At 37.3% G+C, this 17189-nt stretch overlaps 1 protein-coding gene across 4 annotated transcripts in view; it reads left to right on the top strand.

The window, feature by feature from the left end:
• The first annotated feature begins 523 nt into the window (after window positions 1-523).
• LOC134813306 (SR-related and CTD-associated factor 4-like) overlaps window positions 524-17189 on the top strand; it is a 118360-nt gene continuing 101694 nt past the window's right edge. For all 4 annotated transcript variants that reach the window (XM_063820997.1, XM_063820996.1, XM_063820995.1 and 1 more), the window contains exon 1: window positions 524-606. In XM_063820997.1, the coding sequence (XP_063677067.1) occupies window positions 553-606 (54 nt within the window). In that variant the 5' untranslated portion in view covers window positions 524-552. The remainder of the gene's footprint in view (window positions 607-17189) is intronic.

Raw genomic sequence — 17189 nt, 5'->3', positions numbered from 1 at the left:
GAGTTATAAACCTTATTTAACCAAGGTTCAAATTTAAATGGCCACACAGTCACTCAGAAAGTGTTGAAAAATGTGGAAACATTTTTCAACACTTTTATCCCAAAAATTGAATTAGTACATGACGTTGCCATGCTCCTCATTGTTGAAACTCTGCATAGTTGTGCAAATCAAGATGAGGCGTGGTTTATCTGTACTGAAATAAGGTATCATACTCTGTTGTAACATATGTGATAATCTCTATCAGGAACATGGCTTTTCATAATATTTTTGTCTAGTTCTCAGTTGGGACAGAATTTTTAGGAAGGGGCCGGGGTGAAGGAGGCAGGGGGATAGAACTCCACCCATTGCAGGACACTCCCAGTACCATAGTATTTCTGGAGGTTTCCCTGTAAAACTGTGTTTTATATAGATATACTGAAATGTCAATTGTGCATGATCTACATCCAGTTCATAAAATTCTTTTTTCAATAATAAATAAATCTTAAAATTTGTTTTGATCTGAGATTTAACACATATCCTCTTTGATAGCATGTATTTTGTAGCTGACAAGGAATGACAAGAGAGATGGGCTCCCTTCCTGAACCTGTAAAAGCTTTTAACGATGAGGTAAGCCCAATTAATGGTTCAGATATGTCCTTTATTACGTTGTCAGGTTCGATCATCGAAGTGAAACGCTCATTGTGTGTATAAAACCCCTATAAAGATTTAGAATTAAAATCCATACATAAGTAATCAATATATTATAAGTAATCAATATATATCTGGTTCATAAAGTGTTAACTGTTAGGGTTATTTGGTATTGCTGAAATTTGTATCCTCATTTGTTATAATATATATATTTTAGAATCATGAATTATAAATAGCATAGACAAAAAGTTATAATTAATTAGATTAAATATTTTAAATGAGAATCTGTAGCCGTTTCTTTCTATTATCCTATACATGTCAAAATCGATTACAGCTTTTTACTAAATTTATTGAGTTAATTGAAAAACTTGAAAAAGCTCCATGTTCCACACTAATGATCCTACTGTTGTTTTTAAAATCTATTTTTTGATATCGACACAAAGTACATCTTTCTTTCCAAATCGCTTTTAGTTGATATAATATTCCTGGATTGGCTCTCCATATTCGGTTTGAACGATGCTTCAGCTGTATGTAGTGAGTAGTCCCCGGTAGTTTTCCAATTTCCATAGCTAGCGTACATGTTGGCTGGATTTTCAAGATAGTTATCGGTCTTGAAATTAGCTGTAATATCATCTCTTGAAACTTTGCTTGATATTTCTTTGGTATAGACATTTTGGGAGGAACTTTATACCTCGAGAATAAGTTTTGAAAGTGGAATTCCAAGCATTTCCCCAGCTTCTGATAAGATAATTAGTATCCGGTTACATCCCTTTCTTCTAAGCTGGATCAGGATTAATCTAATACTGATATCTATCCTTGACTTGTCTGCCCTTTGTTATATATATTATCGAGTGGATTACAGCGAGAATAGAATTACCGGTTGCCGGGAATCGGGCACGGGTTCTTCCCCGTCGGCCCATAGCATGTCTGATATGGTTTGGAGCCCCTGTTAAAGAGTAAACTTATAATTCATATATCATATTTACTATTTCGAGATTGTTTTAAAAGTTAGATAATAATAATGGAAATATTAAACTATATTGGAAAATAGAATCCCCGTGTCTGCAGCCGGCTCCTCGTTGTTCCATAATAAATCGCTAACAGTCTTTAAGTCCTGTTAGAGAGTACAACTTATAATTCATATATCAGACCAATACGAATGCAATTGTTTATAAAAAACCTTGAAGAAATTGCATTCAATTAAGATGATCGAGAGCAAATAAGAGTAAATAATACAATATACCATCAATCAAACTTACCACAATAATCGAGGGATATCCTTCGTTTTCTTTAATAGTTAATGATTCTACGGTGCTTAGATCCTCTTCCTTGATGAGGTTTTCACCTCTACCTTAAGCTTAGTTATTTCAATCGGTTTTATAACAACGTTGCTTTCTGTACTTGTCATCTCAATACTGTTGGCTATTTGAGGGTGATCGATTATAATATGAAATAATATAAAACTACTTGTTAATAAAAGAAGATGACAGAGCTAACCAAATGCTAGCGAACTTAAGAACTACCTATTTTAAAATAACGGAGAGTGATTAAGCAATAATTACTAGTTTACTACTAATAATCATTCTCATAACCTTGTAGCGGCCGTTATATATTATGACGTCACTGTGGCTCTGTTTTAGAGCAGGCCAAATTATCCTCTATATTGTTCTGAGATGTCCAAACAATTTGTAATAATAAAATTAGTCTAATAATAGATATTATAAAAATACATAATACATTGTTCTCCCTTTGTCAATATGTAATAAGACGTGTCCGTACTACTCCGCGCAGTTCTTAGCGCAGAGCGCTGATGTAGTGCTCCTCCCTTACAATTATCTAACAGATAGGAACCTACAACACAGGTTCAAGTCCCTGATTAACAACTCTTTTATAGTGTTTGATGAGGCTTACAACATCACTAAGTTTTGTGAGAATGGCTACACGTTTGCACTCCCTGCCTCGGACGGAGCACTTGATATTACAATATGTAATAATAAAATTAGTCTAATAATAGTTATTATAAAAATACATAATACATTGTTCTCGAAGGAAAATCAATATCCGTAAAAATTAGCATACATAATCGAAGTCGAGATAACGTTCATCTCTAAGGCAACACTTACATAATTTTATGGATACAACCAATAAACATATGAGTAAAAATGCAACGAGAAATAGGGTTAAATTGAAAAATAATTGAAAAATTCCCTAAGGCCGTTTTTACATCTTCAAAATTCAAGTCAACTTTACTTTCCGTTTATCTGATTCTTTCGTCAATGTTTTTGAGTTCTGGAATAGTTGAAATATTAAGTCAAAACTTTTTTGTTGGGGACCCGCCCGAAGTACCAACCAATGTTTACTCAAAAATATATTACCAAGTTCCCGCCTGTTCCTCTGATCACATTAACGTGACCAGCGGAAACCCTGATCACCCTACTTGCCCTCCTATCCTTGCTGGATCCTGCAACCGATAACCTATCATTTGACTTTCCTGTATCTTTTGCCGGCCGGTGTTTCCGGCTTCTGCCTGCCTCAGTCCATTCTTTGTCTCGGGTCGCGCCGGGTGACCTGCTGCGATGCCGAGATCCATTGGGTGAGGGGGAGCGGGTTCTTCTGGGTCTGGGTGATCTTGATCTGGTAGTACGAGATCTGGATCGAGAATGCATATTTGCTAAAGTGGGGAGACGTTAGTAAAATATAACAATCCTAAGTTTGCCTAATATCATCCTGTCTGTGCTGAATTTCAATCAATCAAGAAAGGTTGAAAAAGTGAGAGAGCCGGCCTAAACAGTGACACAAAGGTATAGTAAGTATTATCTATTCAAAGTCAAAAACTCACACAAGATTAGATATCGTGTGTATATTGATGTAGAGATACTGTTTGGAGAAGGGCTGCGAAGTGTCCCCTAGGTCCCACCAGAAGGAGGGATGTTTGAGAAGTGATCATTAATTTTTCTGCTACTGCTGCCGGAGTGCTGACTTTTCCATTTTCGTCCGACAGTTTTATCAATGTAGGTTTAGCTGTTTTGACTTTTGAGATAATTTTCTTTATGACTATTAATGATAAGGCCAATTTGTTGATCACGAGTTCGTGCCAGTCCTCGGGTCGACAAACGGGTGTTGCCAATTTGAATGATTTACATAACAGCAAAGAGTATGTATCCGTAATCCTGAAGAATAACCGTCCACATATCTGTAATTACCGTGCTCCCTGGCACCACATATTTGGAAGGGCCAGGAGGGATTTTGATTTGTTCTGTGAAGACAATTGAGTGCTTTTAAAGGAACTAATTAGTAGACTTTAACACGATTGATTAGTTGGAGAAGTCACGGTGTCACGTGACGTCACCTGCCGTCACGTGACGTCACCTGCTGCATCACGTGACGTCACCTGCTGCATCACGTGACGTCACCTGCTGCATCACGTGACGTCACCTGCTGCATTAGGTGAAAATTTAATAATGACTTACCGTTACTTTAGGCGGGTACGAAATTCCACTCCCCGAAAACTTTAGCTTTAATTTTATTTTGCTCTTGGTCGGATCGTCCTCAGCCTGGTAAGGAGTCTGAACATCATATTCTATAAACTGTTTGAAAATCCAATATCATTTGTTTTATTCCATTTCTGGGGGTCCTTTCCGAAATGAAACTTAGTAGTAAATATTGCTTAGTTTTCCTTTTTTTGCTTTTTTCCTTACTTTCTGCCAGCAAATTATACGCTACGATATAAACTTTATTAATGAATTAAATGTCTCAACGTTATAAGTTTATTTTAATACTTCAATTTAATTATCAATTCCATTTCTTTAGAATTGCTGCTAACTGACGGTTGGCGGGTTGGCGGGAGGGATAGGGTTGAACACAGTCCCCTGATGAGGTGTCCCGGTCTCTGACAGCTGAAATTAATTATTCCATTAGCCTAAATAATAAAATTTGTATCTTTGAGTTGTTTTTTGTATACATTTCTGGCTTGGCATAGGTCACAGTCACCTCAACTTGCAATGGTAGAATATAAACTTTAAATCTAGAAATGACAGAAGACTGGAGTTTAGTATTTAGTAATTACATGTTAGTTGCTACAACAAAAAGTTTAACGTACCGAAAACAGAGTCTTGGCCGGTTTCTCCCTCCCAAGACCCGCCAGTCCGGCTTCTCGGTCTGGGAGGGTCGCCACGGACGACACGTTACAATTCGAGAAATTAAATGTAGACATGACTGATGAATCAGTGTTTTGCCTCTTGGTCGGGATCGTCCTCTCTCAGCCTGGTGAGAAGTCTGAACATCATATTCTATAAACCGTTTGAAAATCAATATCATTTGTTTTATTCCATTTCTGGGGGTCCTTTCCGAAATCAAATAATCAGATATGAAATATTTAGCTTCTATTTTCTGTTGTTTTAAAATAATTTTCTTACTGACTATTATTGATAATAAGCAATATAAATATAATACAAATTGAAACGACGGGTTACGTCAAACAAATGTTTCAATCAAAACATGATCTCTTCAGTGACAACTGAAATAGGAACCAAAATATTGTAGTCGTTTGATCATATTATTAAATACACGTCTAATGTCATTGAGAGGATAGTATTCTTTAGAATTGCTGCTAACTTGACGGTTGGCGGGTTGGCGGGAGGGATAGGGTTGAACACAGTCCCTGATGAGGTGTCCCGGTCTCTGACAGCTGAAATTAATTATTCCATTAGCCTAAATAATAAAATTTGTATCTTTGAGTTGTTTTTTGTATACATTCTGGCTTGGCATAGGTCACCAGTCACCTCAACTTGCAATGGTAGAATATAAACATTAAATCTAGAAAATGACAGAAGACTGGAGTTAGTATTTAGTAATTACATGTTAGTTGCTACAACAAAAGTTTAACGTACCGAAAACAGAGTCTTGGCCGGTTTCTCCTCCCAGACCCGCCAGTCCGGCTTCTCGGTCTGGGAGGGTCGCCACGGATCGACACGTTACAATTCGAGAAATTAAATGTAGACATGACTGATGAATCAGTGTTTTGCTCTTGGTCGGATCGTCCTCAGCCTGGTGAGAAGTCTGAACATCATATTCTATAAACCGTTTGAAAATCCAATATCATTTGTTTTATTCCATTTCTGGGGGTCCTTTCCGAAATGAAACTTAGTAGTAAATATTGCTTAGTTTTCCTTTTTTTGCTTTTTTTGCTTACTTTCTGCCAGCAAATTATACGCTACGATATAAACTTTATTAATGAATTAAATGTCTCAACGTTATAAGTTTATTTTAATACTTCAATTTAATTATCAATTCCAAGAAAACAAATAATCAGATATGAAATATTTAACTTCTACTTTCTGTTGTTTTAAGATAATTTTCTTACTGACTATTATTGATAATAAGCAATATAAATATAATACAAATTGAAACGACGGGTTACGTCAAACAAATGTTTCAATCAAAACATGATCTCTTCAGTGACAACTGAAATAGGAACCAAAATATTGTAGTCGTTAGATCATATTATTAAATAAAGGTTTAATGTCAGTGGGAGACTTTACATTTTCTTGCCCAATGTCATTGAGAGGATAGTATTCTTTAGAACTGCTGCTAACTTAGCAACTCCCTTCCAATTTAGGTGCAAGTAGTCGGGTTTCATGAACTTGGTCAGCTTTCTTGACAAGTGCTGGCTTAGCAGCCCGTTCTCGTCAGCAAAGCCGGGAAATCCCTGGACCAGTGTTACACCAAAATTGACAGGGAGAAGCTGGGTGTGAATAAGATAATTGCAAACCTGGCTAACACTGATACTTTCTTCTTTTTGAAGACACAGCTTCCGTCTGGAACTGGAAGGTATATCCTCGGCCGCACTATCCCCTACTCTTTTAGACTGCGGGGTGACAATTCTACTGTTTTCTGGAGCGCTGATTGAATATGCTGATGAGGTTGTGTAAGATTACTACCAGCCACATACAAATTATGACGAGAAATAAGAGGTTCTGACAGTTGAAGTTAACTCTTTTATTCAAATGGATACATTTAGTGGGTAGCAGCGGACATACATACAACAACAAGATTTTTCAAATTAACAGCTTGTATTTCAGCTATCTTTTCAGCATATTTATTAAATACACTTTTAATGTCAGAGGAAGACTTTACATTTTCTTGCCTGAGACCAATTACCTAGTTGTACAACAGGGTTGTAGAAGGTTGTTTCGGGCAGCGGGATACGGCAGCGGGGTTAAACTAAAAATCAATGTCCAAAAAGGCGTTGAAATCCTGAAATATATAACCGGGTTTAAGAATATTATTTGAAATAAGTATACTATAGTTGAATTATAATAAATTCAACTCATTCTGAATAAAAGTCAATATAATTGTATTACTTGTGTATTATATACATATGTGCTTTGTTACAAAGTCATGAAAAAACTAGTTTAGAACGAAAACAATTAGTTACTCACAAGGGACTTTCCCTTGCTAGTGCAGTGGTTGCTGCGGGTACTCGGGGTGCTCGTTTTTTCTTTATAGCCGGGGCACTAGTGACATGGGCAGCTGGTTCCTTTTCGTACACTTTTAAAGTTACGTAGCCGTTTGTTGTGGCAGCGATACCCTCGATCATGTCCCCGTTCTGAAATTTTTTTTACTCATGAGAAAACATGTTCTTTTCTCTCAGTTGGATACAACATAGATAACATTTTTCTGACTAAGATGAAGATTTGTTTATTCATTAAAGTATCTTATATTCAGGGTTACATACCCATTCGTAGTGGCGGCAATGCCTTCAATTAGGTCCCCGTTCTGAAATTTTTTATTCAGTAGGATACAACATATATAACATTTTTCTGACTAAGATGAAGATTTATAATAATAATGTCCTGCCTTTGCACGAGGATGAAGTTAACGAGAGGGTGAGAGGATAGATCCTTCCAATGGAAACGCTATTACTTTGCCGGATAATTATATAAAATCCAATACCATTCTTTATAATACTTTCCTTTCTTCCCCGTCTTTCTCCTTTCTTTTAATCTTTTTAGATCCTCATTTCCACTTCACACGAATGAGTACAAATAAAACACTTTAATATAATAAAAATAATAAAAACCAAATACAAAATAAAAATGAAATGCACAATGACAAATGAAGACAACTTCTTGAGACTGGGGCTCACGCCCTCTGTGGGTTAGGTGACGAGTTCGGTTCAGTACTAGGGGAGGAGGGGCTGTTATAATACGGAGGGGGCTGCGTGTCCATCCTCACCTCCGCATTAGCCGCCTGTTCGGCCATATACTCGATTTCTACTCGCAGATCTCGTATAGTTCTTTCTGCTCGTCTCAATCGTTTCCTTAGCTCATCAAGCTCCCGCAGATCGTCTGTGTAAGCACTGCTAATATAAGGGAGGCGACCGCCTTGAGCAGATCTCTTGACATAATGAATAGAGTAACTAAAATAGGGATAGAAGGTTAGACAAACGGATCAGTATTCAGTAGGTACTAACACATATTTATCATGCAAAATATCAAGTTCGTGTTTCACGTTCTCATCAGAAAGAGTAGTATTATAAGGAAAAGGTTTAAAATTCTCTAACTGTCTCTTTACTTGTTCTAATATACCTATTAGTAAAACTAGAATGTTGAAATCAATAATCAAAGTATCTGTAATCACTTAAGAAAATTTGAAAGGAAAATTATATTTCTGGTTCTCCAGCCTATTGATCACTTTTCCACCCAATTTGTAAAAACGGGCATACTCGGATAGAACATGCTTGTTGTTTTGCTTTGACACAGTTCTAAGCACCAAGGATTCCCCAGCAGGAGTGTTGGGTGGGGGTCCAACGAGATACAGGAACATTTCCTTCTGTACTTGCTTATCGTCAACATCACTGTGTGTGAATCTTTGGTGATATCTCTCCATGACACTACCAAAAGATTCACACACAGCTTCACTTACAGGAATCGTTACCAGACGAAGAATAAGCATGGAAATAGTTTTTGGAACCTTTTTAAAATAATCCGTCGAGAAGAAGCACTTTATCACGTTTTGCAATTTCGGTTTCAAGTTCTGTCCTTTCACCATTAAGGTGGCTTGATGAAAAGTCTCCTTAAACTGTTGATACTCTGTAAGAAGATTTTCTGGTGAAGTTTTCTCTGATACTTTTTCTGGTAGCAGGCCAATGACATTGTAGAACTGAGTATTCTTTATTGACACGAAGTTTTTAAACTCAAATGTAGTTAACCTTCGTTGCAACTCTTTTCCCTTGTGAGCCAATTGATAGTGCTTCGTTATTTGGGATAAGTTCGTTATTTGGGATAAGTTCATTATCCGGGCAGAACAATGGGCACAAATATAGATAGGATCCACTTTATCTATAAACTCCGACATTTATTATCATAAAGTGACCTATCTTTAGCTGAATGTAATAAAGATTTAAGCTAAATTCCCATATATTTAGAAAGTTGCTGTAAGCTACATGCAGCACCTGAAGTAATAAATCTAAAACCCACTGGCGATTTATGCTGTTTAGGGGTAATATATAAATAGGTAATTTACGATTTTCAGGTAATAATTTAATCCCATATTTTAACATAAACTTTTCATGTTCTTGGACAGTGTCCTCAACTGACCTGTCAATCATCTCGAAATTATCTGAAGCTTATTCTTCATGAATCTTCGAAATGTAAAACTTCTTACATACAATAGTAATATTATTAGCAGCGTTATCAGTAGGTACTAACACATATCCATCATGCAAAATATCAAGTTCGTGTTTCACGTTCTCATCAGAAAGAGTAGTATTATAAGGAAAAGGTTTACAATTCTCTAACTGTCTCTTTACTTGTTCTAATATAAGTGCTTTCCATTCAGCAAACATTTCTATAGGTTTTTTATATCGCTCCGACATTTTACTACAATAATCATTAATCGCTTTTTTAGCAGCTTTAAAAGCTAGATCAGTCGAAGGGGGTGCTTGATCACGATAATTAAGTCCTTTAGATAAAACAGTTCGTAACTTATCATCTTTAATTAAACTGAGGTCTCCTGTAATAACATGTTTAAAGTGATTATCCCTAAAGGTACTAGACGAACAATCACATGACATCGTGTTAGGGTCAGAACAATCATCATAAGCCTCTTTATAATTTAATACTCTCGATCTTATAGTTCTAGGATAATGATTTGAAATAGTTAACGTAGTTAACAACAAGGAAAAAGGAAGATTTAGTCTTCTTCACTCCTACTCCCATTCTACACAGATAGAACCACGCAAGGTCTTTAACAAGTAATAGACGATATTTAAATATCTTCCTAAAATTAATAGACTCCACATGCTTGTTAACGTAGTTAACAACAAGGAAAAAGGAAGATTTCTATACTCCTACTCCCATTCTACACAGATAGATCGTAGGTTGAAAACTGGCCACGGGCCTAAATATTACATATCAATCAATTACAATTCATTAACATTACCAATATTAAAAACTATCGAAAATATTCAAGAAAGTATTCTCTAGCCAAAGGGCTCAATATTTAAATCTAAATCTTCAATATTGTCTGGTTTATATCGCAACTTTAGATCGTAGGTTGACACTTTACTTGTGGTGATGCTTTATTCTTCAGCTCATCGACCTTTCTTTGTATTTCTAACCAATCTTTGGCATACAGGATATCTCGAAGTAGGTCGAGATCTGCTTCTCGCTGATTAGGGTGAACGTTGTTGTCACTCTTATAAATCCACTTTCTCCAAGCCTAAAATTAACAACGTCTGGGAATACTATTTGACAGCATTCTCTAATAATCGTTTTTAGATCTGACAGATTATTTATCTACTCAATGTTCCTGAATGATCCAATGTCTTAAACCAATAACGTTGAGGAGAAAATAGTTTTTTTCTGTTTGTAGCAATAGTCATATTCATAATGCTAAAATGATTAGCCATTCATTGGTCTTATGGAATGGGATCTACTTGAAATGATAGTCAAGCTCAGCTGATGTCTCTTCATTCCTCGTCATCGCTCATCTCTGTGTAGCCTATTATAACTTTCTTCAAGAAGTTCCTTACTCCGATAAACTGGTCGTCTGGATACATGAATGTCCTCATTCCTGATTGAGCCGTGAGGTTCTGAGAACTGCATAACTCTTATTGCACTGAGCTACATCGTGTAAATGTTACTGGGGGACAATAAGCATTGGTTGAGCAATTTCAACTGCTTAGAATCTCCGTGTACTGAATATATACCAAGGTTTCTAGTATACCATGTATACTTTACCGTATACATTATTTCTTAAGCGCAAAATGTTCCCCTTACTTACACCTTTGAACTTTTATTTCGCCTGCAGCTTTGAATTGGGCCATGAACACAAAACTAACCAGTCGAACTAGCTGATAATGTCCAATGCACTGTAAAAAGTTCCTCCCTTTACACATCTTATGCGCGCGCACGTACCATCTTTCTCCTTACTTGTAGAAATTATTGTCAACACGTATTTCACCGAGCATATTCTAATGTCAGAAATGAATTATGCAGACATTAGTTTAATGAAAGTTGACCAACAAAAGTAATAGCGAGGCTCTTCTTTATACTTTCTTAATTTTAAACTAATTTGATTTTCTGTCAGGAGACTGGTTGTAATTTAGAGTTAAGATCTGCTTTGATCAATACAGATGTTATCTAAGGGTTTGCCTTGATACTTGATTATTTCTTATTAACTTATTAAGTAATTGTTTAATGAAGTCTGTCTCTATAATTTAGCTCTGTGAACAAATTAAACACACCTATTCATCTCGGTAAAAGTTTTTAGTAGTTATAAAACTGGGCCTATAGGGTGGTCAAGAGGGGCGGGGGTACCTCCGGAGGGGGGGGGGGGGGGGGGGCGGGGGTATCTCAACTTTAAACTATCGATATTATCATATTACTCTTAATCTCTACAAGGTTAATCTGTATCTCATCATTCCGAATTTTCAATGCTGGTCAAATTATAGAAATTCTTTTCTGTTGTCTGCAGTAGAATGTAGATGGCACTCTGTCTGAAACAAGAAGCACTTAAGCACTCCCGCCTCTTTCTTAAGTCCACCAGCCTCCTTACAAGTCCCAACCATCCTAGTGGACCATCCATACTAACCCTATCCTACCCCTTCTGAACCCTAACACCCCGCATCACATCCTCCAGCATCCCTTTAATCAGGTACTTGAAACCCCCCTTTAGCGTTTGAAAACTCCCAGCCTTCCTGCTAGTCTCCAGCTTGCCAGCATCCCTAAGCTCCTCCAAATCCATGAACACATCCTTAATGTCCTCTGCTTCCTTTTCTACTACCCCCCAGATGTCCACAGCATCCTCCGTGGTCCTGGCCTCCTCCATCCTCTTCATCCGTGAAGCCCTTCCATCTATCCTCCAACGCCAGGGTTGTCCTATCTCTTTCAGCTACATCCCAACGCATCCAGGGTCCGATCCTCCTTTCGGCACCCTGGAGCCCCCAGTCACCCCTCTCTACCCTCCTTGTGTCCTCCTTCGAAAAGTACCTGGGCGGGGGAGGTGACGGCGTTCTGGATCTGGATCTTGGGGGTGGTAGCGGGGGTGGTGACGCCATTTTTACCGTTCTTTCCTGGGAGCGTGGTACTACGACCACGCTCCTCACCCTGTCTTCTGCTGTCCTCCTCGCTAGTGGACCATCCATACTAACCCTATCCGACCCCTTCTGAAACCTATATAATGTAGTATTGACAACTGGATGTCCATTCTTTTAACTTGGCTCGTAGGTTGGCTACAACAAATAGTAGAGGAATGTTTAGGAATAAAGAAACAAACTAAAAAGTGAGCATCGAGGATTTAATTGTAATTAATTGTAATTAATGTTACTATAATAGTTAATATATCAATCTCTTTATGTTCCGGAGGGTAGCCAAAACCTGAAGTGCGTACAACGTACAAAGGTCCAGGACCAATACTAGAACATGTCAGACTTCTCGGTCCTTAATTGTTTCCATTCATCTTTTACCAACAGTTTGCTGTTCTGACCGCAGTAGGATAGGTATTCAGCAACCTAAACTTTATAGAACACTACCGTAACAACCTGATAAAGAAATTTAGAAAATGTATGAGGAGGAAAACTCTCATTCTTAACAATATTGTAATTTATAACTTATATATTGGAAATATTAGGTATCAAAGGGCTCTTTGGTACTGGTACTGGAAGTTTACTTGCCATTTTGGGTTTTGAAGAAAACCAGACATATTCCTCTCCAGTAGAGGTGAGCCACTTCTTTTCAGTTTGATTAGCCAAAGTGGTTGGAGTTCTGACATCATTATTTCATGGTGCAATCTCTTACACTTGTTACTTGTAAAATATTGAAAAATAAAAAATATTGAAGAATAAGAATAGATAACACAAGATTTAAATACAATATATGATGCCTAAACAACTTTTGTGAGCAATTTAAATGGTTATATTATATGCACTCAAAGAAGTGCAAATGTAAGTGTCCTATCATCCCAAGTACTGTAGAGTGTACAACCCCTAGACTCTAGAGGGCTGTCACACTCAGTATTGATCGATAAGCAGCATTTCCTTTAGTACGCTGGTGGTCGAAAAGGTTTACTGCTTTCTTTCTTTTTAAATTTAAATGAATGTAGAAATGATTTTTTACACTATACACTTCAGCAGGATACAGTGTTATTTGGATTTTTCACGATTCAGAAATCGATGTTGTCGAGAAACGACATGTCCTGAAATATATAACTGTGTTTAAGATTATTATTTGAAATAGGTATACCATAGTTGAATTATAATAACTTCGACTCATTCTGAATAAAAGTCAATATAATAGTATTACTTGTGTATATAAATATGCGCATTGTTACAATGAAAGTCATGATAAAAACTAGTTTAGAAAGAAAACAATTAGTTACTCACAAGGGACTTTCCCTTGCTAGTGGTTGCTGCGGGTACTCGGGGTGCTCGTTTTTTCTTTATAGCCGGGGCACTAGTGACATGGGCAGGTTGCTTTTCGTAAACTTTTAGAGTTACGTAGCCGTTTGTTGTGGCAGCAATACCCTCGATCATGTCCCCGTTCTGAAATTTTTTTACTCATGAGAAAACATGTTCTTTTCTCTCAGTTGGATACAACATAGATAACATTTTTCTGACTAAGATGAAGATTTGTTTATTCATTAAAGTATCTTATATTTATTTAAGGATTAATTATTATTATAAATAAAGTCATTTGTGAATCATGTATTAAAAATATAATATCCGCTAAGACTTACCACAAACCGGTCTTCTTCGTCCGGGAAATATGAACACACCTCAATAGTGTCTTCCCTTTGCTTGCGGAGGTAGGGGGTCTAGAGGCTCTCTTTTTTTTCTGTGAGGGTCCAGGGGCGGTTTCAAGTGCCTTCCAACCCCTGCAGTTGTTACTCCTGCAGAAGTCCACAGCTGCAATTATTTGCTCTTGCCGGTTTGTAATCTTTTCCTGGTACATAGTGCGACGAACAAGGCTGTGAGAACATTTCAATCGTTCCTTGTTGCTTGGTGGTGCAGGTGGTGGTGGTACAGGGATGATGCTGTGTTCTTCAGCCATGTATATTTGCTGAAATGGAAGTGTTGATGTTAATATCTTAATATACCGTATAGATTAGATTTTTAGATTTGAAAAATTTTCAAAACGGTATATACAAATCAACAGGATTATAAAACGGAAATATAAAAACCGCTTTGTCGGCAAATGCCAGGGCCCTAAAAATCCACTCAAAAACCTCGAAACAGGACCCAGAAGCTTGTAAGCCACTGGTCAAAAAAAGATGTGAAATCTAATTAAATAAAGATTTTGTTCAAAAATCAAATAAAATCTAAATTACGCGATCCATTCTCCATGTAAGCATCACTACCAGGTACAGGTATTATAATGGGTAAAAAAGGATACTCTATAATTTCTAGGTGACATTAAAATGAGTTGTACTCTTACAGGGTTAATAAAACTATATTATACACTATTAATGTATTCTGGGTAAATAATAAATACACTATTAAGGTATAAAATAAAAAACAAACTTTACAATTAAAATAAAAACGTAAAGTTTATATTGCTTTCTTCTTGTTACATCCCGTACATTGATATCGAATTTTCACCTCAAAGCAATAGCGTTGTCATTACCAGGGGGAGGAGTCGCTAAGTTTCCATTACGGAAAACTAATGGAGAAACACTGGGGTAGGTGGAAACGGTAGTACCAGTGTTACTACTGATGTTAGTAGGCAGTCGTTTCAACCGACTCAAGGAACGTAGGCGGCGACGAACCCTCTCCCGAACACATTCCACGTCAACCATACGGGGGTTAATACACTCTGATGGAGTAGGAGCAAACAAAAGGAATCTGACAAAATGCGGCCTTTGCACTGGGAGTCGACAAGATGATAAATTTTTTTAGTAAAAGGAGCGTCTGGCTGCAGTCTTTGAGTCAATTGACTAGAAGGAAATCGGGGTTTACGCTTCCGGGGTGTAGGGGCAGAATTAGAGTGGGAGGAACCAGTCTGAGTTACTTGTGAGTTAGTCGCCGACTCGGGGAATATGTGTCTTCAGTATTGTTAACTCGAATAGAAGGCACCAGGTCCGGTTTGTTGAGACATAGCACTTGTAAATAGAGGAGTACTTGTAGCCTCATAAATCTTCTTAGATAAATCCTCATAAATCTTCTTAGATGGATTTCTGGATCTGCAGGTATTTTAACATAACATTCACATACAGTGCCTCATAGTAAATTGCACTTTCACTCAATTGGGCAGGTGTAGAATACTGTTTTCTCATACTGACCATTGACCCGACAACTCTATCGAATATTATCAGCTCACCGTCGTTATATATTTTGGCTAAACATCTAACTTGAAAGCTATATTTTAATCGCTGATAATCCATACGGTTTATTGCAGGCAATTTTTCAAGAAGTCTTTTAAAAGTTTGGGGCAGCTTGATTTGAGCATCATTGATAGTTTCTATTGAAGTTTCAGATAGAATCTGACTGGATACATTGATATTGGTACTCTGACCATGACACTCAAGGTGCTTTCCTGAAACTAACTCGACTAATTATTTGCTCTTGCCGGTTTGTAATCTTCTCCTGGTACAGAGTGCGATTAACAAGGCTGTGAGAACATTTCAATTGTTCCTTGTTGCTTGGTGGTGCAGGTGGTGGTGGTACAGGGATGATGCTGTGTTCTTCAGCCATGTATATTTGCTGAAATGGAATTGTTGATATTAATATCTTAATATACCGTATATCAAAATATTCAAGTAAGCATCACTACCAGGTACAGGTATTATAATGGGTAAAAAAGGATACTCTATAATTTCTAGGTGACATTAAAATGAGTTGTACTCTTACAGGGTTAATAAAACTATATTATACACTATTAAGGTGTAAAATAAAAAACAAACTTTACAATTAAAATAAAAACGTAAAGTTTATATTGCTTTCTTCTTTTTACATCCCGTACATTGATATCGAATTTTCACCACAAAGCAATAGCGTTGTCATTACCAGGGGGAGGAGTCGCTAAGTTTGCATTACAGAAAACTAATGGAGAAACACTGGGGTAGGTGAAAACGGTAGTACCAGTGTTCACGTTACTACTGATGTTAGTAGGCAGTCGTTTCAACCGACTCAGGGAACGTAGGCGGCGACGAACCTTCTCCCGAACACATTCCACGTCAACCATACGGGGGTTAATACACTCTGATGGAGTAGGAGCAAACAAAAGGAATCTGACAAAATGCGGCCTTTGCACTGGGAGTCGACAAGATGATAAATTTTTTTAGTAAAAGGAGCGTCTGGCTGCAGTCTTTGAGGCAATTGACTAGAAGGAAATCGGGGTTTACGCTTCCGGGGTGTAGGGGCAGAATTAGAGGGGGAGGAACCAGTCTGATCTGAGTGCCTTGTGAGTTGGTCGCCGACTCGGGGAATATGTGTCTTCAGTCTTGTTAACTCGAACAAGAGCTATTTCGGCGACAATCGCCTGAATAATGAATCTATCGTCCCTGTCTAGTTGTGTACGATCAGTTCAATATCGGTTGCCGACTCGGCTGATTACGGATCGGGATTGGCCCCAGTTTCTCTGGTGGTAGAGCTTGGCTGGTAGCTAGCAGAGCTAACAACTTTATGATTCCTATGATATAATGTACTAAATCTCATATTTTATTTACACATTACGTTTGTAACTAATATCAACCATGAAATTGCATTTTGAACAACCATCATTTGAAATTCTATGAAACATTTTACTGGCTCAAGCCTTCGTTCATAAGAAAATAGTCTGGATAGTGGTAGGACATGATAAACCTGACAATGTTGTCAGGGTCTGTTTTTTGTTCATAGAAATCTTCTAGATCTGGCTCAATGTCCTGAAATCAATTGTGTGAATATAATACGCGTTGGCGGATTTTATTACAAAGTCTGATGCATATGATACAATACATATAACAGAGTTGTGGAGCTCCTGTACCCAAGGTCGTCTTAATTGAGTTTATAGTCATTATAGTGAGCTGAATTAAATTATATTTTACTTTACAAATCAATTCCAATTGTATAAAACATCTAT

Source organism: Bolinopsis microptera, chromosome 3 (genome assembly GCF_026151205.1).
Source record: "Bolinopsis microptera isolate Bmic1 chromosome 3, MBARI_Bmic_1.0, whole genome shotgun sequence".
Lineage (NCBI taxonomy): Eukaryota > Metazoa > Ctenophora > Tentaculata > Lobata > Bolinopsidae > Bolinopsis > Bolinopsis microptera.
The sequence above is the reverse complement of the archived record's forward strand: the minus strand, read 5'-3'. Positions and strand labels throughout refer to the sequence as shown.